The sequence below is a fragment of the Nymphalis io genome, chromosome 19 (genome assembly GCF_905147045.1).
Source record: "Nymphalis io chromosome 19, ilAglIoxx1.1, whole genome shotgun sequence".
NCBI lineage: Eukaryota > Metazoa > Arthropoda > Insecta > Lepidoptera > Nymphalidae > Nymphalis > Nymphalis io.
The window spans coordinates 8,906,549-8,930,354 of NC_065906.1; the positions used below are offsets into that span (position 1 = coordinate 8,906,549).

At 32.3% G+C, this 23,806-nt stretch overlaps 1 protein-coding gene across 1 annotated transcript in view; it reads left to right on the forward strand.

The window, feature by feature from the left end:
* Positions 1-23,806, forward strand: part of LOC126776110 (uncharacterized) — a 75,399-nt gene that overhangs the window by 27,434 nt on the left and 24,159 nt on the right. The window contains exons 3-4 of the mRNA XM_050498401.1: positions 5,990-6,037; positions 9,993-10,066. Of these exons, the coding sequence (XP_050354358.1) occupies positions 5,990-6,037; positions 9,993-10,066 (122 nt within the window). The remainder of the gene's footprint in view (positions 1-5,989; positions 6,038-9,992; positions 10,067-23,806) is intronic.

Below are 23,806 nucleotides of genomic sequence, written 5' to 3' on the forward strand. Positions count from 1 at the left end.
CTTAAAAAAATAGGTTAGAAATGAAAATACAATTTTTGTCAAAACATATATTAAGAATCGAAATTATTGAGAAAAAGAATAAAACTATAGTTATATACTTTAGAGTTTAGATCATAAATCAATGTATTAGGAGATAGAATCACGTAGGTATTATAACTACACGTATGTAATATAGTTTTCCATATTAGTATAAATAATTACGTTTTACATATATATATATATACATATTATGCATAGGTATTACATGCATTATATTTATTAATTTAATTAAAAATTTATAACGTACTGACGCGTGAATCAAATAGGAAATCTAAATGACTTCAGGTTAATCGCTATACAAATTAATCCAGCGTTTCGTTAATACGAGTGTAAATGTGGTTTACTCAGAAAAACAGCGCGAACAATCCCACAAACTGCATTGCATTGTTCCCGTCGAATATTGTTTTGATTGTTAGCACCGCAGTCGTACCTCTAATGGATTGAGCGAAGTATTATCGCTTTGATTTAAATGAATCATCGACAATTTCCCTGAATACCATCGAAATGAATACACGAAGAAAATGTTCTTTTTACAATTTACGTTTCTTATGAAATGGTAAATAAAGGATTCTTTTGAGTTGGCTTCAGATGTTTATATTAAAAAGTTGTTTAATTTATAATTTATGTATAGTATAGACTTCCACCGTTCGGGGTTTTTCGGATTTTTTTCCAGTTATGTTAAGAGGGTTTTTTTTTAATTTCGTTTTATTCTTGCTTTAATATTGATTGAAACGATTTTCTTTTCACTGGCGAACAAAAATATCAAGCTTATGAGCAGGTAATTTTCTTTGTCTATTTTCGGATTTACTTAAAAATTATTGATCCAATCCGACATGGTTCTTTCATACTATGATAGATTATGTTGTATATTTTTTATTAAGAGATATTATGTTTACGAAGGCAACATTGTTAAAAGGAAAATTGTCAATTATACGCAGAAAAAAGATAACTTTATATTGAAGCCAAGAAACGTTGGAAAATTGAAAAGCGATGCTTTTACGAAGGGAGACAAATCATGGCGACCGATCTCGTGTGCAAGGCACAACAAACGAACTGTATACACGTCGGCGCCTGCCTGCAGTCGGCCAGTTAAGCGAGCGACGACGTGTACTGGCGACTGTCAGCGCAGTCGATGTATTTAGTCGGTTAACGATTTATACATATCCATAATATCTACAGAAAAGTAAACAGCAGCCGTAACAAATTAATTATGCTTAAAAAATTAGAGACCTTCTTAAGTCCACGCGAGCTGGTTCTCGATGTCACCGCCTAACTGTGACATCAATTCCATCGCGCACAAAGAAATTTGGCAACTCCTTTCTTTGTCGCACTACCAAAAAATGGAATTCCTTACCAGCTCACGTGTTCCCCTCTTCTTACAACCCGGGTTCCTTCAAACGAGGCGTGAAGAGGCATCTTGCGGGCCGGCAAGGCGGGGACGGCTAGTACAGAACATTCTTCCCGACTGTACTGGCCGTCGTCGCGTTTGGACTCTACTACCACTTACCATCAGGTGGAGTAGAGTCATTTGCCATCCCGGGGCATATAAAAAAAAAAGACGCCGTTAATTGAATGGATTCGTCAATTGGTCATATCATCAGAACGTTTTGATAGTTTTATATATATGTAAGAAGTATTAACCAACCCTCACTACTGGGGACTAAGATGTTATGCCCCTTGTGCCTGTTATTACACTCGCTTACTCACCCTTCAAACCCGAACACAGTAACAGTAACAGCCTGTTAATGTCCCACTGCTGGGCTGAGGCCTCCTCTCCCTTTTCGGGGAGAAGGTTTAGAGCTTATTCAACCACGCTGCTCCAATGCGGGTTGGTAGAATACACATGTGACATAATTTCAATGAAATTAGACGCATGCAGGTTTCCTCACGATGTTTTCCTTCACTGTCAAGCACGAGATGAATTATAATTACAAAAAAAAGCCGAGATGGCCTAGTGGTTAGAACGCGTGAATCTTAACCCGAACACAACAATACTAATTACTGCAAATTACTTTCCACGTTCCCGCATTTTATAATCCTGTTCAAAGGTTGCCCCACCTTATGCATCTTTGATACATTTCTTTGATTTCCTCATGAATGTTTTAACTGAGTTATCTTTAAAGTTAATAACAATTTTCAACTGATAAATATGATACTTATGTCTGTAGGAAAAGTATTCCTATTTCAAATTTGTTGCTTCATGTTTAATGTATGAAGAAGAAGTAGACGCTCCTCCGAGATGATTTCCTCCGAGACAAACCAACTTTCAATGTTACATTTAGTGTCATGTGAAGTCTTGATATTTTAGATAAAAGTAATTCAAGTCGTGTTTGTATTTGTGCTTGAACGGCGCACACATACTCTGTAATTAATTAAATTTTAAGTACATTTTAAGCATGCCCTCGGAACGCTATCAATTGAGATGTAAAACCTGTTTTTTTGGTTCCACATAACGTTTATGTACTAAATAAATATAAAATAATCAGGTTAATCAATGAAGCTAGCAAACATAGCATCCAAGTATTATATACAATCCATCAGGGCAACCGATGACGGATTAATGTGATTCGATGTGATTAGCCACCCCCCTTACCCCCTCAGTTGAAAACACGGGTCTTGAAACATGTGCAATTAAGCCGAGCTTTACGTTTTATTTATCAAACAGTTGCTTGGTTAAGATTGTTTAGTTGGTAATTTAAAATGAGTGCGCTCCTACAGAGCTCTTTTAATGGCTGCTTCTTGCTTGGCCATTTTTTACAATTTTTGGATTAAAACATCTAGCTCTCAGGTCCGATAATTAATCAATAGTTTTCACATATAGTAAGCTAAATAATTGCTTATGTATTTACATCAGATATTCCTTTTTTACACTTAATAGGCAAGCGTTTGACCGTTGACTTGCCTGATCTTAAGTATCGACACGGTATAGGATGTAGCACGCTTACCTAAAAGAAACCAGTTCATTCTGGATTTGAAGACACCAACCTTGTACCTATCAGGAAATACAGGCACAGGCAAAGCATTCCACATTTTCGCAGTGCGAATGATGAATATGGATTCAAAGCGCTTCGTACGTATGCGAAAGGATTCCAAGAATAGAAAAACAGTTTAGCTATATTTTGCAAAGTTAAAGCGAACGGACTTACGGATTATGTAACATAAGTATTTCATGATATGTATGCATGTCTTACATGTATTTTCATTCATTTGAATTTATTGACATTCCTTATCACTTTGAAACCTCTTGATTTTTTCACGATATAGATAAAAAGCTTCATCAGGGATCTAGACAAAGTACACTGGACAATTGGACGGTGCTGTGTTACGATACACATAAACGAATACAAAAGTTTTTAATCTTTAAAAGAGAAAACAATTTTTTTATTGACAGTAACTCGTTGACGATTATATAATGTTATCCATATGCATTTGAAAATGTCGAGTTCAAATAATTGTCGAAGCGCTTCCAAGTTTTGGTTTTGGTTTGGTGATTGATAGACAAGGCATTGGCTAACAGATTGATCATTTAAAAATAAACGATAGTCAACGTAATTTTTCAACCGTAAATTATTTGTCTCGGCATAAATCGAATACATACGTCATTTTAATTATTTTTTGTCTATTTTACAAACGAAATTTTCAATCGCTATGTGATTTCGCCTGAGCCCGCTGACCTTATTATCTTTATTGTGAGAAATTGCACCAATCGAGACTCACGGAGACAAGTTTTTTTTGAAAATCACATAGATGCTGCTTACCGTCATTGACGTTAAATTGATACAATAGATACTGAGCAGTGTACAGTAACAGCCTATGAATGTCCCACTGCTGGGCTATGCAGGTTTCCTCACGATGTTTTCCTTCACTGTCAAGCACGAAATGAATCATAATCACAAATTATATGAGTAATTGTAATTAATTTTTAATATAAGTTTTAAATGTATAATTTGTAAATTGTAACAGAATAGAATTGAATACCTATTATTGTAGTTGAGTCTATACCTGGCTGGTGATAAAGAAATAAAGTTATGCAGTGGTGCCAGCCCGGGTTGGAACCCACCACGATCATCGGTTAAGATTCACGCGTTCTTACCACTGTTACACTGTCTTATAATTGATATTAAATACAACTAAATAGAAATCAACGAATATTAACTACACACTTTTTTTATTTTACATTGATTTCAACGAAAATTTAATCTCAACCAGTAAATTAAAATTGAACCTGTGTGGTGTGTGCACATCAGAGTAATGAGGAAAAAATATTGACATTTATAGCTGAATAATTTTACTTTGTTATTTAACAGAATTTTATTTTATTTTATTAATACCTTCGCCACATTACATAATAATAAATTATTGTAATAAAATAAAAAGGGAAAGAGCAAAAATCATAATATCGCCGATTCAAATCACATGTTACTGGAAACCTGCTATTTTGGTAGATATCATTTTGTTTTCCTTCAATATGAACACGTTCGACGTGTATTACGCATTCTGGATCAATCCTTTTCTTATTTTACTTTGCTTGTATAACAGGGTTGCTCATTTTATTCTATATTCCTATTTCTGATTCTCTTAGTGGGTATTTTGAGCAGGCATCGTACACTCAATATTTTTTCTATGGTTTTACCCGCGTCATATACGAATAAGCGGTAATGGTCCCTGTGAGTTAGCATGATGTTATAATACAATCTATAATTTTTCTAAAATGAGCTAGTTAACTAAACTAAATTAATAAATAGAAGAAATATAAATATGTGACAGAGAAATAAACAAAAACTTTATATATTAGAATACATTCATGAAATTTTATTAATGAAGAGATAAAGATGAGTTTGAAGATAAAGCCAGTGTAATTACAGGCACAAATAATATAACGTACTAGGTCCTATGGTTGATGGCGTGTTGATGGTGAAAGCTTGAACTTCGTCACAGAGTCTGTGGATGAAAGTGAGCAGTTTCTACATCGCCAAGTTCGCTATAATTATTTAATTTTAGAACATAATTCTGAAATCTTCTAAATTATCTGTAACATTATGTCTGGTTAGTTCTTAAAAGTTTTAAGCATAAAAGCATATCGCGTCGAAACTTGATACATTGCAGTTTCTCTTCCTTCGATATTTTACGAAAGCAAATAATGAAATGGTTGCACTATTTTAAAAATTCTCCTGTGTTCTTCTAAAACATAGTACTATGTTTAAGATTGGGGACGCAGACATCGTATCAATTTACTAGAGACGTATCTTTAAACTTTGCGAAATAGAAACCGTCGCGATTGAAGATATTTATGATAAAACTTTTTCAAAACTAAAAATAACGAATGCTTTTATTTTATATAAGAACAAAACTATTTGTTAATATTAAAACTATACGTAAATAAAAAATTAAGATTTTATTATATAATATATTGTATTGTATGAATTAAAAAAGAAATGCAATTGCTCAGTAGCTCTGTCATCACAGCTCCACTAGCGAACTACAACTAGATAACTGCTGTGTACCATGTTATGTAGTTGTAGTTTACTAGTTTCTAGAATTTAATCTTAAATCTAATTAAATACTAACAAAAAATTATAAGATGTCACAGTTATTTAGTTTTTGTAATTTTAAAATCGGAACAAACATTTATTACAAAATAGGAAACCAAATATAACCCAAGGCACGCACATGTCTGTGGAGAAATTGAATTATAAGATAAAAAATGTTTTAATTGCATCTGTGCCCGTATAAGAACGATATTACGACACGTTACTCGTTACTCAAAAACGATCGTTTATTGGTTTACAATATATTTAGGAAGTTCTGCTGTAAACGTCATTAGTGCATGTCCGAAAATACACAACCTCTTTAGAAAATAACTACGGTTATGATGAATGAATATTTAATAATTACATTTCAATATTAACCATATTAATTGCATTTTAATATAGCTATGTATTTGTTTCAGAGCATGGCGGAACACAAATTAAAGGTGGCTACATGCTACGGTACAAACGTGAGTTATTTTTTTAATTATTCCTTTTAATGGTGAAAACATTTAAAACTTGTGCTCAAATATAAATTATTAACTTTTTAAAATTTATACATATTTTAATTATGATAATCATTATCTGTTTAAAACGCGACACCCACTTCAACTAAATTCGAGCTTGTAAATACATTTATCCCTTATTTTTTATCCTTAGTGTGTTGATATACCTTTCATTTAAAGAATTAAATGGAAGGTATATCCAAATAAAAAAAACGATTTTCCAAAACGGTTCATAAATGATGGAGTTTCGAGGTAACAAACATAAAAAACTACACCCGAATTAAGAACCTCCTCCTTTTTTAAATCGGTTATAAAGCGGTGAGTTATTAGTCGTTGATCTTGTAGATTCAATATAAATTTAATTTTGATTTAATAGTACTGGTATTAATTAATATATTAAGTATTATATTAATCAAAATGTAATTTATATTTAATCGACAAGATTAATTTAGGCGGTCTACTGAGATTCTGGCCGATCTTTATTAGTTAGAATATACATTTCGAATCATTACGGTCATATTCATATTTTATATGCTTATGAGTTTACTTAAATAAAGTATATTTTGATTTGTATTATTTTTAAATATTTATGTATTACTCATTCAAACAAGATTAAACTACACTTTTAATTTAATGACATTTAATTTTGTAACAATAAAATAATAGAATACAATTGTGCACTTGATAAGATATTGGAATGATATTATATAAAGAAGACGTTGCGAGTTTATTAAGACGCATAAAGTAAGAGGAATTATTCCCCCTTCATAAAATCAAGCATACTTCAGATTAAAGGCTAATCGTGGTTTCATTTATTTCCGTACCATTGGGGTGATACGAATAAATCAGGCGAGAGCTCCGCTTGTATGTGTATAACGCGACACCAACCTTGGGAACTGAGATGTTATATCCCTTGTGCCTGTAGTTACTCTGGCTTCCTCCGTATAACCGGAAAATAACAATCATAAGTATTGCTGTTTGGCGGTAGAATTTATGATGAGCGGCTTGTGCAAAACGCTACTTCTATTGTATAATTAAAACATGTTTAGATGTTTAGTTGTGCGCAAATGTTAATTTTTGTTGAAAAATAAGCAATCATTTGTGCCGGATTTAGACGTTCGATTACGTATTAGAGTTATTAGGCCAAAATAGTTACAATGTTGATATACGATAGATATATCTCAGCAAATTTTACCGGCTAATTTCGCTTTTGATATATTTTTTTTTTTGAAAATATATCACTTCGATCCTTAACCGACTTATATGCAAAAATTCACGTCGATTTGCATAAAAACTGCAAAAAAACACAGCTTCACATGTATTATATTAATAACATATATTTTAAATATGTATGTACTATGTTTGCGTGAACGCGCTAATTTATATGATTAACGCGTTCACTCGAGTGAACGCTACGACTACCCATTCGATAACACGATAAAAAGATTGCGGGTTTAAAATTATTAAGTTTTAATTTGCTATCGATGTTTACAAAAATAATGTGCCCCAGGAAGGATGTATTTGCTGAGTCGCTAGCTCCCATTAATTCCTTTCAAATATTCATTAATTTATCTCAAACATCACAAACGTGCTTGGAACTAAGTCAAATCAACGTCAATTCGTCGAGATGAAGAAACTTACCCGAAAATTCCGCCAAAGCCGGTTTTCATTGTAATATATCTTGTTTATTGATTTATAGTCTATGTAATAATTTTTGTTAGTACTGCGTTATTTAAAAATATAATTTCTACGTCTGATTAATTATTATCTTTTGTTGACAGTCCAACATTTTACAATCACTAGCTCCCCACCCCTTCTCGTGCTCAGCATGTTCTGCCACAGCTGCAGCAGCTTGGTATACTGAGCTCCAAAGTTTCTCAAGAAATAAGGAGACTTTTGTCCATTAGTGAGACATTTATAGGTTGTCGAGTTTAATTGAATAATTCCTTTTACATAAAATTTATTGATGAAGACATAACATAAGAGAAGTATGTAACTTACTCGTAACGATCCAGAGCGGAGCAGCAATCAAGTATGAATCATGAAATGAATATACATTAAAGAGGCATTTATAATATCGTATTCAAATTCTATAATAAATTACGAGTGACACCGCAGACACAGATCGGTAAATAAAAATTATACTATAGTAGTTTGAAGAATGATAGTAAGGTTTTATCTTATCTCAAAAAAATATCAAAAATAGTTAATTTACAAAATAAAAATATTACACACTTGATACAATATCTGGATTGTTTGCTGAAACGATATTAAAATTGTATTTCCAGCGGCAGCCACACTAAGCAAGCTTGTGTAGTGGATACCTTGCTACGACCACCATCACCATCTAGGTTTAAATAATATTTTTTTTAAATATTAACCATTGAAACATTTTTGTAAACATATATATATATATATATATATATATATATATAAAGTTAAGTAGACAGTGCAACAATAATAAATAATAATAAATATTTAAGTAATATTAAATATATATATAAAATGTTAATAATATTAAATTTATGTATATATAATTTCAGTTTATTGTAGGTACACACATACATTTATTATTTATTTATTTTATTCTTTTTTATTCATAATAGTACGGTAAGAATTGTTTAATTATTAAATAATATCCTGGGATGTTATTCACACACGGCCATCTGATCCCAAACTAAGCAGAGCTTGTACTATGGAAACCAGACAACTAATAAACTACATATACTACTTTTCTTTTGTAAATACATACTTATATAGATAATTACACACAGACTCAGGACAAACAGACATGTTCATGCACACAAATGTCTGTCCCGGGCGTGAAAGTCAAGTATCTACCAACCACGCCAACAGGCCCCTGTAATGATTCAATAACCATAAGTTTCCATGTATGACATCTTTTATGCGTCCCGTTACGAACACAAAACTATTCGTTTTGTTCTCATTTGTAATTTATCAGGGTCAGTATATAATCTACTTATTTTTTTTTCTTTCACTCCAATACATAGTGATTTTATCTAGCGTGGACGCTGATCCGATCATTGCAATTAACTGAGTGGCTTACAGATAGCTCTTTGTGCTATGAAACATGCACTTGTACGTTGTAAATTTTTAATAAAAATCGATACAGAATTTTGCTTTGACCAAATTTTCGATGTACGTATTCAAAAAGTGAATATATAAATGGCGCGGTGTGATTTCGCACCCAAATCTGTCTTAGTACTTTCTTCTACTACTATTCCGCAAAATGATAGGGGAGGATAATGGAAAATACTTTTTTGAATTAATTTAAACGAAATCACACACATTATCTCATAAATTTACAACAAAGTAAAATTGTTTTATCAGAAAATATTATTAAATTATATGAAACGTACTTTTTGTTAAAAGCTTTTTGGAGTATATGTGATGAGCTTAAAGTTTAACGCAGAGCATAAACATTTTCGGGTCGCGGTTAACACGACCTATTTCGATCTTCATAATCATTCGATCGCTTTGTGAAAATATTCCATTGGATTAATTTTGCAAGCATTAACACGTAACACATTTTGCTTTATACACCGTTATTCTTATCTGTAATGTATATTGAGTTTGAATTAATATAGGGTTTTTTAATTCAACCTGGTAGTAGGTTTTGTGTAGCTCTGTTTGGGTAGGTACTACCATATGTTTATTTTTAATGAAATAGATGGCCGGATTGGCAAACGGGCTACCTTATTGGTGGTCACCATTGCTTATAGACGTAAGCAATATTAACCATTCCGTACATCGCCTTGTGCTGTTGGGCTTTAGGATACCTGATGAGTGGGTTTCTTCATAAAATCTAGTTTCTATATTGTGTATAAGTGTGGTTCGGACTTACGGACGTAAATGTTAAACCTATTAAGGTTATTGACATAATCTCGTGTTGTTTCAGGAAAGTACTTGTGGAGCACGTGGTCGGAGGAATGGGTGGTGCTTTACGACGACTCTACTATGGCCTGGTTTAAGGTCAGTGTCTTATTAAGTTGACGTTATTATAAAAGTTTGAATAATGAACCAAATACTTCAGTAAGTTTAAAAATTAAAATATTAATTCTCTAAGTTTTAGCAGTGCTATTCGTTAAGAATACACTTCACTACTCACCCGTGAAATGCTGACAACCGACTTATGTTATTATATTATTTTAATGCGTATTCTTTAAATGTTATATTTAATCAAATCAATGTCGCATATCAGTTTCTGACATTTCATGACCGTTTTCTGCCGTAAGTTTTGAGTTTATCTTACAGAATAGCACTACAAACCCTGTGTGATATGGGAATTTCTGTTAGATTTTTGATGATTAGTAAGCAGGTGTATTGCTTCTTAATGTTATTTTAAGTAGCAAAATCAGCATATATGAGGATGGGAAAAAGGTTTTGACAAAAAAACGCATAGGCGTAAAATGTGATATATATTGGCCCTTTTTATTTACATATGAAATTGGCGTTTTGTACGGGAGGAATATAAAGTCAAATTTTTTTTGTAAAATATATTTAATTAATCAAAGTATGCACCGTTGTTATCTATGCACTTTTGCCATTACATAGGTAGTTCATTGATCCCTTTACTAAAAAACCATCATATAACCATAAAAAAAAACGATTGACCAATCTCGGTTGTTTAGCAGCTAGTTCTTCCTTCATGGTTTGCAGTTGCTGACAATAGATGTCTGCCTTAATCGTTTGGCCAGATTTTAGAAAGCTGTAGTGAACGACACCGGTGCTAGTCCACCAAACACTCACAAGTAAATTTTTCTGAGTCAATTTTCGTTTAGGACAGGATTTGGTTGGGTCTCCAGGGTTCAACCATTACGACGAGCGCTTCCGATTATCGTACAGTATCCACTTTTCATCACAAGTAATGATTCGATTTAAAATCCCTTTATTATTGTGTCGGTTGAGTAAAGTAACACAGCAGTCGACGCGTGTTTGCAAGTTCAATTCACTCAATTCATACCGATGGTATGTATGAAAATCAATAAGTAAGTGTAACGCTTCTACATATATTAAATAAAGCTTTTTGATATTGACTTTGATTGTAGTATAATAGGTTAATGGAGAATTAACAATAAGCATTAGCACATCAAGACTAATTAAATCGTTGCTAATAGCTTAAGAAGCTTTTAGAATATCTAATTTTGTTTAAAATTGTATACAATTTTTTTGGCTCATTAATAAATAATTCACACTTTGGAAATATGACGCTGATAGTTTTATCGTACTTACCATCCATATTTAATTGGCGTTATAATTTTCTGTTTTATTAACATGCAATCTGTTAACTAATTGAGCGTGCAGTATTGCCAATACATAATCAATAAATAAACAAATAAGTTTATACAATTCAATACTTTTTGACTAGAACAGAACACTACACACTGATTTTCGTGGCAAACTTGTCCGAAATAATTATCATAATATATAATAAAACCAAATCCCCTCGTGCGATAAACTGAAAAAATACCTAACGGATTTTGATACGGTTCTTACCAATGAACAGAGTGACTCATGAGGAATATTTAGATATACATCAATTCATTAATGTAAATTGACTGAAATATGACGACGATTGTTTATGATGGCAGAAAAAAATTATACTGACTGGAAGCTTTACTGTCGTGTGCCTCGTAAACCAATAGAGTTGTATATAGTTGTATATTTATTAGCATATAAACGTTTTATGTGGAGAATTATTCTAACCGTGCGAAGCCGGGGCGGGTAGCTAGTTTATTATAAAAGGTTGTTATCAAGTTTAAGAGTTGGCACTCAAGACATATTAGTATTATTAGCCTTCATATAAACGATGAAAATTTTCAATAAATTTATTTCTAAATAAAGTAATGTCGTTATAATTAAGGCTATTGAATATTAAAGCACTCAAAACTTTTGCTATTCAGATCGAGCGCTCTCAATACTGAGGCGGAATGTTCACTAAGTACATAGGTATATGTAGCTACGATTCATTGAAGTTTCGTCACACTTAAAGGCGTCATTGTAATAGATAATGTAACGTTCGTGACAAGTTCAATTAAAGAGAAAGGAACCGAGATGGCCCAGTGGTTACAAGTGAACCCCAAATGAGGCAAGCTGGTTCAAACCTTGGTAAATATTATTTTGTATCCTGCGTAATAAATAAATGGATAAAATCTTATAACCTAAATCATAAAACATACTGTCTCCGTAACTTCGATTCTCTGTACCGATAAAAAAATCAACTTTAAAAAAGAACAAATTTAAAACGAAATATGCACGAAGCTATTACTATGTATTCCAAATAACAATGACCTGTCAACTGGCACTCGCAAAATGTACAACTTGCAAAATAAAAATATATGCAAAATATTTCCTACCATATTATTTTTTCTAACCAGACAAAAATGAAACGATGTAGTTATGAAGATTTTGATATTTTTTCTGGTATTCAGTTATGTATAATGGTTTTTTTACTAAGTACCTTCACGTTTTTCATAGTATTTTTTTTTCAATAATATTTGCTTACGTCCGTCGGAGATGACATGAAGCCATAATATTGCGCAAAATCGTACCATTTCTTATTTGGCTCGTATAATAATTTTATTTAATAGTATGTAATGCCCGCGACCTCACACTATGAGGTCGCGTGCATAGTGTAGGCAATTATTTTTCTTTACTTTATATTGAGGCGATTATGTAATCATATTGTGATTTGATATAAATTAATACATATAAATATCCATCTTGATATATACTGTTAATTTTTTTGCTGCATATATGTAATCACATATATACGTAGTAGAAGTAGTGATAAGGTTTGCCAGGCCGATTTCGGCCATGTCAGTTGATCTTAAGAGAGATTAGTCAACTGCGCAGGACATATTATAGTGCATAAGTGTGTGCGCAAACACGCACTCACGCAGGTGCACTCTCTATTCTCTAATTCTCGTAATCCGATAGGACGGCAGTCCGACACGACCGGAAAGAGCTTAGGTGTAGGACCAACGGCTTTACGTCTTTTCCGAGGCACGGGAGTGTACACACTACCAACTTCCAGACTCCGGGCTGCTATTGAGAATTTTCGACAGAAAAACTCAAAAACTTTTTATTGGCCCGACCTATGATTTGAACCCAGGACCTCCGGGTCTGCGGCCTTACATCTAGCCACTAGACCAACGAGACAGTCAGAAGTAGTGATAAACAAAGTAGGTGGTGAGCGTATATACCAACTATCGATCACCAAGACAGGTGTCCGAACTGTACAAAAAGCTAATCGCCTTAATAATTGATATTCAGTGAAAGTCATTCATCACGTTCGCTCAAGAGGTCTTGACACTTTCATTCGATCCCTATCAATTATCAAGACTGATCTCTAACGGGTTCTGGTGATTGATACTTTTTTAAAGTTACTTTTTTTTAAATATTAGTTACATTTAAAAAAGTAAGAAGTAAAACATAAAATTATAAACTGAAATCATTTTATTTTAATTAGTCTCTTAAAAATACTTTAAGGGTATAATATTCAAGTCTGTAATTTCCATGAAATGGTATATTACTGATTCAGAATAACAGAATGTGGATTCATTGCCGAGAAAAACTATCGCGAAATCGCAGCTAAGATAGGCTCTTCAATAAGATTTTTAATAAATTATACTTACTTATTACATTAAATAAAAATAATCTTTAATTTAAATATATTAAAAATTATATTCGCTGATTTTGTCTTTTAATATTTTAAATAAGTCATTTTAGGACGTGTATTATTTTTCATAGTCATTAAGTATTTATTTTTTATTTATACAGTTAAGCTTAACTCCCATAGCTATATATTTTTTTGTTATTCGAAAAACTTTCGTTAAGTATTTGAGAATACATTTTTATGAATTTCTTTTCATATTTGTAGGTTCATCATTATGTTAGTCATAACGCAAGCACGACCTACAATTTTTAAGCATCTAATCGTTTTAATAAATATTGCTTTTATATATTTCATTTTAAACTTACTACTAACTTACATGGAACAAAATTTACTATTCTTTATTAAAATACAACTAAATATATGGCTTACGCTGACGTCACCTGACGCTCGAGCTTTCAGATAGCCTCTACCGTGAACCGAGCGGGTACGAAAAAATGTATACATATCAAAAATAATATGTGTATAAATCATGAACATGAAATCTTCTAAAATATTATAAATTAGACAGGTTTACAATTGTCTACGAGGCGTTATTCGGAAGTTACCTTGGCTTGCTACTTACGAATAACGGATAGTAGAGTAAATTTATATAAATAACAGATACGATAGTTCTATAAAGATTTCTAAACGTCAATTACACAATAATATCCCTGAGCAAAACTAATTTTGCTTTCGGATATAACTTTTGCGTACGGAAACAATAAAAAATAGACATATATATACGAAAACCATTGTGAATTATTAATAAAAACCGGTAAGAGTGATGAATTTCACAGTTTTTTCAACACATTTACCAAATGACGAGGTAATTGTTAATAATGTATATAGTTCTTATTAATATTTACTACATTAACCGTATCATATACACTGACAATACTTCGAATGCAAGCGATACTAGAAAGATCTAATTTACCTATTAATATTATTTTTTTTTTAATTCTAATAAGTATCACACAACCAACGTGAATATAATATTTAATATGTATGTTACGTCCACAAACATAATCTTTACACCCGAATAAGTTTAGCAATTTACGAAGAGTAACAAAATCATACACTCAATAAAGCCTCTTTCAACTTATGATCGAATTCGATTTGTTGATTGCGAAACTTAACTGTGCCCTTCTTGCTCAGTTGAGCATGTAAAACTTACTCGTAGCTGAATATCGATGACACACAGTGTTTGTGATCAAATGGCAGATAATTAACGTTTCGAACTTATGTTTCGAACTTTCAAGGTTACCTTTGACTGCCCGTAGGGATTAGATGAATAATTCGTTTATTTAACTACAATTACGCAGCTGACAGACGCAGCGAACGTATTAGCGTCGGTTAGATTAGTTACCAATTATGAGCATTATTAACAGACATGCTGATCTATTGGTTATATTTATCAGATCTGCAGATCTCGACAATCTTATTTTAGACCCGATTCGCGGGTCATAAATTTAAATTTCTCTATTAACAAATTCTCAGTAGCCGTAGCACTAAAGCACGTAACACACGTAGCAGTAGCACTTCCAACATATGAACTTCAGTATGTTGAAAGTGATATTGTGCTATCCTATTGATTTATTATTAGAGTGAGAGAATAGAGAGTGCATCTGTTTTTGCGGTCATACTCGTGGACTATAATATCTCCTGCGCAATTCTCCGTTGAGAATAGCCCTGACCGATATGTCATGATGACATTATTTTACCAATTATGAGTATTATAATTATGATATTAATAATAATAATAATTGGTATACATGTATAGAAAGGATTAATTAAACATTAAATTGTATTTTGGTTCAAAATCCTAGAACCTCAGGACTTATATTCCTGCAAATCCAATGAGTTGCTTTTAAATCATTTTTATAATTGTTTTGCATATTAAATTAAGCATATGTTATTATTTAAACTTTAAATAAACATAATATTTTAAGTTTATTTATAAAACGATTTGAGACACATTTAATTTAATACATAAATTAAATATGTCTCAAATCGTGTAAAGTAAACAGTTTGTTAATTAAGCTGGTCTAAGCTCCTCCTTCTTTTGTTGAAAAGGTTTGGAGTTCATTCCAACACGCTGCTCCAATGCGGGTTGTGGCATATATATGGCAGATTTTCATCCCAAACATGCAGGTTTCCTCAAGGTACTTTCCTTAAACGCTGAAATGAAATGAAAATTCATTGGTGCTGGCCTGGGTTTGAGCCCGTATTCTTCGTGTTCGAACTACTGGACCATCGTCATAACAGTTGTTGTGGTGTTAAGCATTTGTAGCATTTGTTTTACGTGAATATCTTAATGAATGAATTTTTGTGATGTCCTCTTTTTAATTTTCGTAAAGAAACGCTATAGGTAAAATTAAACAAGGGGAGAGGTCGTCGCATGAAAGGTAAATTTCGTTATTGTAGTATAGAGCCTGACTATGTAAAACAAATCCTATGTATACTCGTATCTAATGAAAACACGGTAGCGAACAACTGACGGCAGCCATTTAATTATTATCATTAGTAAAGTCACTAGGTTACTGAAATGCTGAAAGGCTATCAGGTGGACATCGAACAACAGAGAAAAGCGTGGTGGTTCTAATCATTCCCATTAGTAATAAAACCTTAGCCCAGAAATATGACCTTACAATGCAATACAAATAGAGGTTATTGTACACGGATGAACTTAGACATAAAATACAGACAAGTATACACTTATCCCTTAGGGAGCGATCTTTTCTAGGTAACCTTAAGCTAAAGGAAAGAAACAAATAAGTTTACCAGTATTATATATATTAAATAAACATATATATATATATCAATACATAAGGCACAGGTCCCGAGGATTCAAAACCCAGGCCGGGTTGAATTATTCGGTTTTTATGTCGAAGATTCTAAGTACGAATCCAGAGTCTAGAAGTTGGAAGTGTGTACATTCCCGTGCCTCGGAATGCACGTAAAGCCATTGCCCTTGTGCCCGAACTCTTTCTGGTCGTGTTGGATTGCCTTGCCATCAGATTATGAGATTAAGGGAATAGAGAGTGTATATGTATTTGTGCACAAAGTTGCCTGCGCAGTTGGCTAATCTCATTTGAGATTGGCCGCCGTGGACCAAATCGGTAAGGAAGACACCATAATTATGAAAATAGATACATTCGTATATATAAGTAACAAGTATTTATATACAAAATTTAATTGAATATTAGCGAAACATACAACTAAAGAGCACGATTGTGTTACATTAAAAAAACTGCTTAAAAAAAGTGTTCGCATTCGTATTTTTATTCTGATCATGTCGTAAAAGTCAGCAAAGGAAAATATTACGTTTTGGTGGTTTTCACTGTTCCACGTAACTTGAGTTTGTTTTGTTTCGACGTCGGTTCATTAGCTTCGGAGTAAAGGGCGGATGAGTCGTTAGCTAAACAGATAAACTAAGCGTGAATTTTAAATGAAATTAACGCCGAATGAGTTATAAGTTTGATAGTTCTATTTCATGAGCACAAACGTTTGAATTTTTAACTCATTAAGCTTTGATATGAGAGCTCCACTGAATTTTTTTTATCATAGTTAGCCATTTTGTTTTTTTTTTTATAAAGCCTAACTTAGGCAAACCTGTCTTCAATTTGACATCTTAACCTTTTTTAAATATTAAACAACTATAAAAATAGGCAAAGACAAAACAGTTCAGTTTCTCAGTAATTATCAACAGATTCTTTTTTCTCTGTAATTATCAACCGATTCTTTTTTTTGTTTGGTTTTTTTTGAGGAGCTTTGGTGAACACTGAGTATTGAAAAGAAAGAAGTTTTCTTTCAATGATAACAAAAGTATTCTTTTTTTAAATCGTATAAAGTAACTTATAACACATCTTTACGACGAAGAATAAACATTGTTTGCACATGACTTAACAAGAATCAAATAATTTATCTGGCGTTCAATCAAGTGGAAGACAGCGCTGCTGTTCGTCACCAGCTGAAGCCTCAAATAGTAAATTCGGGTGCTACGTTTCACGCTAATATGAATTTTAATATATATATTAATGCGGTTGCCGCCTAGCGATGTAAAAATCTGTTTAATCGTGATCCTTGAGGCTATTATCGTCCTCGCTCAAAACATTATAAACGGGCATTACTTTTATTCTTTTAAAAAACAATATCATACTTTGTGCGATATAATGAACTCAATTATAATGCAAAAATAATATAATATTGCACTAAAAGTATCAATCGTTTCATGCGTGCGGTTAGTTAATACTTTTCGATTATCGATAACATTATATAAGCTAACAGTTATAATTAATTTAAAATATATAATATATATTTATTATAAATGAGTGAATTATAAATGTAGTGTTTGTTTACGGAAAGTGGAAATAATATTAAATATAATAAATCTAAGCCGCGATGGCCCAGAAACACATGAATTTTAACCGAAGATCAAAGGTTCAAGCACATTACCACCACAGAATTTTCATGTGCATAATTTTTATATATATAAATCATCTCGTGCTCGGCGGTGAACGAAAATACCGTGAGAAAACCTACATGTTGCGGATGGAAATCTTCTCCTTGTGTTTTAACTTATAAATCAAAGTGGATTAAACTTCAAAAATGATCCCTAATAGAAGATGTTCTCCTTAAAATATGTATAAACAACAGGCAGTCATAGAGACTGCCGCTAGAAGTGAAAACTTGAAACTGTTAAATATATTTGTCTAATTTCCACATCTATTGGCACTCCAAGTAATAATTCCAACCCTATTATTATATAGCTTTTTATTAATCTAAATTTACAGTATGTCGCAAACTCGGTACAAAATAATAATACAGCTTAATTTAAATTTAATATTTAAAATACATTTGTATTATTAGTAATTTGTTTATTGTTAGTTTTTACATAAATTTCAATCATAATTATCTTCATTAATTTCCACAATACTTAAATTATTTTTCGATTTCATAATATTAATATTAGCATGTCGGTGACGCGAAGCGACGGGTCTATCCCCTATGACAAACAAGTTTTCACTTCAAAAATTCAGTAAGCAACGGATAACGGATTCCTTAGAAAAAAAAGAAACAAAATAACAGAAAATCGATCTCTATTGAATTTGAGATGTGAATTTAAGAAATAAATGTAATTATAAGCATATGAAACACTGAAAGAACACTTGATGCGAAGAAAGCTGATATTAATTGACCCGCGTGAGGTGGGATACAAGACGCGTGTCACAAGATTCTTGATGGATATAAATCGTCATTGATATGAGGAAAATGGCCGCGGTGCTGACATGACAACGGATGATAGGAGATAATCATAGTACTAACACGTATAACGACTGGACGACAAAAGTATTGATGGTTTTTTTTTATAGTATAGGAAGGCGGACGAGCATATGGTCCACCTGATGGTAAATGGTCACCAACGCCCATAGACACTGGCATTGTAAGAAATGTTAATTATCGCTTACATTACCCATGCGCCACCAACCTTGGGAACTAAGATGTTATGTCCCTTGTGCCTGTAATTACACTGGCTCACTCACCTTTCAAATCGGAACACAACAATACAAGTACTGTTTGCGTTTACTGTTTTTTAATAGTAACATATACTTTAGAATAATAATTTATGAATTCATTATTTCAAACATTTCAATAAACAACTCGATGAAATCTTATAAATATCTTATAATCATAACATTTAATAATACTTCTATGAAATGTGCATATACGGTCCAAACAACTATGGTCCTTATAGCAGTTATTATGTTTGTAACTTTATACAAGCTCCACATAAATCTCTGGTACGTCCCTAATTTCATTTTTTTCGCACATAAATCTGGATATATTTCCAATATCAGAAGAAATCTTCGTCCATTCATGTGTAAGAGCCACGGGCAGTCTCTGAGAGCGACTTTAGTAGGATTATTGCGACAAAAGTTATAATAACTTTACAAAACTTAGTTGTTCGAGTAGATAGCGAAGAGCGGATAATATATAGACTATTTAGTTTATTATTTATATTATTAGATTTACTTCATGTAATATAATATAATTTTGATATAAAGCATTTACTGATGAGCCGACCGCATTTCGTGACGGCAGACGATATGGAGCTCTCTTTATGACGTAACCATGTCCTTCCTCCGCCGCCGCCCCCTAGTCCCTTATGTATGAGTGGCTTACTGTTTCACTCAAAGACATCAAACCTTGATGCCTGGTAATAGTTTGGTCAGGAATTCCTGGTTGTCCACTCTTTACGCCCAGCCTGTTTGCCTTTGCTGTCGAAACATAAAAAGCTACAAAATTAACTTTTCTCATGACTTAATTAATAAAGTAATTATGTAAAATATATTATACCGTTTAAGTCTGAACGCACCTAGTCCGAAACGGAATTTAATATAAATAATGTTCCGTGATATATGTATATTACTTGGGGAACAGGTATAAATAATAATAATAATAATATCCTGGGACATTTTTCACACACGGCCATCTGAACACAAATTAAACTTGTACAGATCTTGTACTATGGAAACCAGACAACTGATATACTACATATGCTACTATTTTTCTTTTGTAAATACATACTTATATAGATAATTACACCATATAAACTGACGGCGACGCGGATATATTAAAATACAGGGTACGGCAAGCGTAAAATAACTCGGAATGATCGCATGATCGTCCGAAAATATAGCATATTATTTATAGTTATGAATGTTATTATATATATTACATCTAATTTGCAAGGATTCTATCTAATATTATGATGATATATTAATTTTTATCCTGGGTAGTGTGTGATACATATTATATTATATCCCATAGTTAGAAGCCAGCTCAATAAACCAAGGTACAAAAGATGAAGAACACGTGCCTGTTTAACGATTCAGAAATCTAAATAAATATAGATAAGTAGAAAGATAAAATCCATCCGTCCATACAATATACCTATCATTCATTTTATAAAATCCTATTATTTTGTAATAACTTAAACAATCACAATTCGTACTGTACCTTACTGTTTTATTTCCATTATTATGTATTAATCAGACTTTGCGTTATATTAATATGAAATGTTTTGCATAAAGGTACATACAATTATATTTTTTAATAGAAATGACGATTTCTTAGTGATTTCCGTAACAGCCTGTGAATGTCCCACTGCTGAGCTAAAGGCCTCCTCTCCCTTTTTGAGGAGAAGGTTTTAGAGCTTATTCCATCACGCTGCTCCAGTGCGGGTTGGTGGAATACACATGTGGCAGAATTTCAGTGAAATTAGACGCATGCAGGTTTCGTCACGATGTTTTCTACCACCGTTAAGTACGAGATGAATAATTCAATCACAAATTAAGCACATGAAAATTCAGTGGTGCTTGCCCGGGTTCGAATCCACGATCATCGGTTAAGATTCACGCGTTCTTACCACTGGGACATCTCGGATTGGTATCTTAGTGATTTCATAATATAAAATATTCATTATAATTCAATTAGAAAATTGAATATGTTTTAAACAGCGAAGGATAAAATTTAACGTGATTTTAATATATCGCTGTGCGTTTTTAACTCGAAACTTCTATAGCAAGTAAAATCAGTTTACATGGAGCGTTCATTCCAGTTATCTCTCAGGTTGTAGATTTTTATGAAGGGTTCAGTGGGGCTCGAATCAATTTACGATGCAATTTGTGAGCTAGGGGACTAGTATGTGTAATAACTGGGGCGAAAAGTGTATTTTGCAGTATATAATGGACTATTAAGGTGGATGTTTTCTAAAATATACAAAATCTTTAAAGTATTTGTAGACATTAATGGTGTGAAGATGATTAATAATTCTTACATTACTATTGTCTATGCGACTCATAGACAATGGCTCAGTGGCTAGAAAATGTGAATCTGAACCGTCGTGTGTACAAGCAACCTCTACTGGGGCCGAATTCTACTAAGGAGAGGAATTCTTAGTCCAGCAAAAGGACATTCACAGGTTTTTTTTAAGGAATTACTAATATTTCTAAAGTTTTTGATAGGAGTGGGGATGACAATAATCAAAGGGGTCAGGATCAAACCTGCGACTTTTACATCGCATGGCGGCTCGTAAACCATTGCACTATTGACGCTTCATAATAAAAACCTATATAGTAGTTGACATATTTTGTCATGAGGACACCTTTTATCTACTTATGCTACCAATATAAATTCCATTGAAAAAGATATGTGAATTCTGCTGTAATGAAGAGTAACAATTAAATGGTAAATGATTCACTGCTGTGCAAATAGCTTGAAGTTTATTCCAGTAGTTGATATATATGTGTCGGAATTATTTCCAACAAATGCTGGTTACCTTACGATATTTTCCTAGAACTAGAATATCTATTAGGATAGCGTCGTAGATTTCCTTCGTGTATTATAAGTATGAGGAAGACGACGCAGACATGTAATTTCCCTGATATTCCAAAGACATTTAAATATATTTTCAAAATTTCAATATTCATCAAGTAAAAAATCTACGTCTACAATAGAATAATGTTGGTAGAGGTTATGTTCACACATTCTGTAATTATAATTTTAAATTTTAATTTATGATATGAATAAAAAACGGAACTTTTACGTGAAAGGTCATTTCAAGATGTATTCGTTGTACATTTAGCGTAGGAATTGAAAATTTTTAATCTATATTGTCTTCAACACGTCCCACTGACGTACAAGGTTCCTCGCGTCTAGGCGCCTCGGAGGCATTGTCAGCCTCGGCCTCTCCTCTCATCAACCTCGGGCACTCGGGCGTCTGATTAAGAGTCAGCTCAGTGTAAGCGATTATTTGAATCATTGAAACATAATAACAGCGCGCAGTGTGATGTTCTAATTAAACATTCATAAAGATATGAATTCATTTCGAATTTATTTTCATTTTTTATTAAAACAATGCCGTTCATTTTCCACTACAGAATATATTTGTTATTTCGTATATTTTTTTTTCGCGTAAATTATTTTCCACAGATTTGTTAGGATTATTTAAATTGGTTCTAGAAGAGTACAAGTTCCGCAATTAAAAATGTTTGAAGCAACAAAAGCGACGCTTTGCGATTTCTTGCAATTTTAAAATTACATTTTTTATGTAAGCTGCAAACAATTTTGTTAGTGAAATTATTCAGAAGTTACATCTAATTCTCGTATCGCATTTTGTATTGTAAAAATAATTTTATCGTAAGGAATTTCTTAACTTAAAATATAGTTTAATTTTATGACTCGCTTCTAGACGAGAAGCCTTTTATAATAGTTCGTATTCTCGAAATAAATACATTTAATGTATGTATTAGCATAAAACGAGTAACTCAACTTCGTATCACTAAAAATAAAAAATAAAATACTTTTAATAAATAATTACTGATAAAAAAATATAATTGTAAGTCAAAAAATATCTTAAGATAAATACATAGTTTAACATTAGTTTTATATTTCGAGACTTCAAGTAGAAATTCATTTTAATTCTCATTTTAAAGTTTTATGAAGTGGATAACAAAATTTCGAATAGATGATTTGAGATGACATCGCAGCGTCGCGCGTCGTGAGGAACTCGAAAGTTTTCTAATTAAAACGTCTTTAAGGCGTTTTAATAATGACGCCCACTTTCAGAAGCAACCAACAAGAGACATTCCTGAGTTTGCAAAATTTTATATTAATATTTCTTCTTTTATACAATTAAGGTAATTTAAGACATTCATGATTTTTTTATGTGAAAAATATTCCAGATATTCATATATTCAATACACTTATCATATCACTATTATATAACAATTAATGCAAGTCTCTTTGGTAAGGTATCGCCCACTTATCAAATATTGTACCGCCAAGTAATATTATTGTGTTCCGGTTTAAATTATATTATATAGATATATAGATATTATGACCCTTTTGCCTGTAACTACAGGCACAAGGGACATAATATCTCAGTTCTTAAGGTTAGTAGCGTATTGGCGATGTAAGGAATGGTTTTTCTTACAGTGGTGATGACCTCTTGCCATTTTCCAGTCTGCCCAACCTTAATTATACGTTTGATT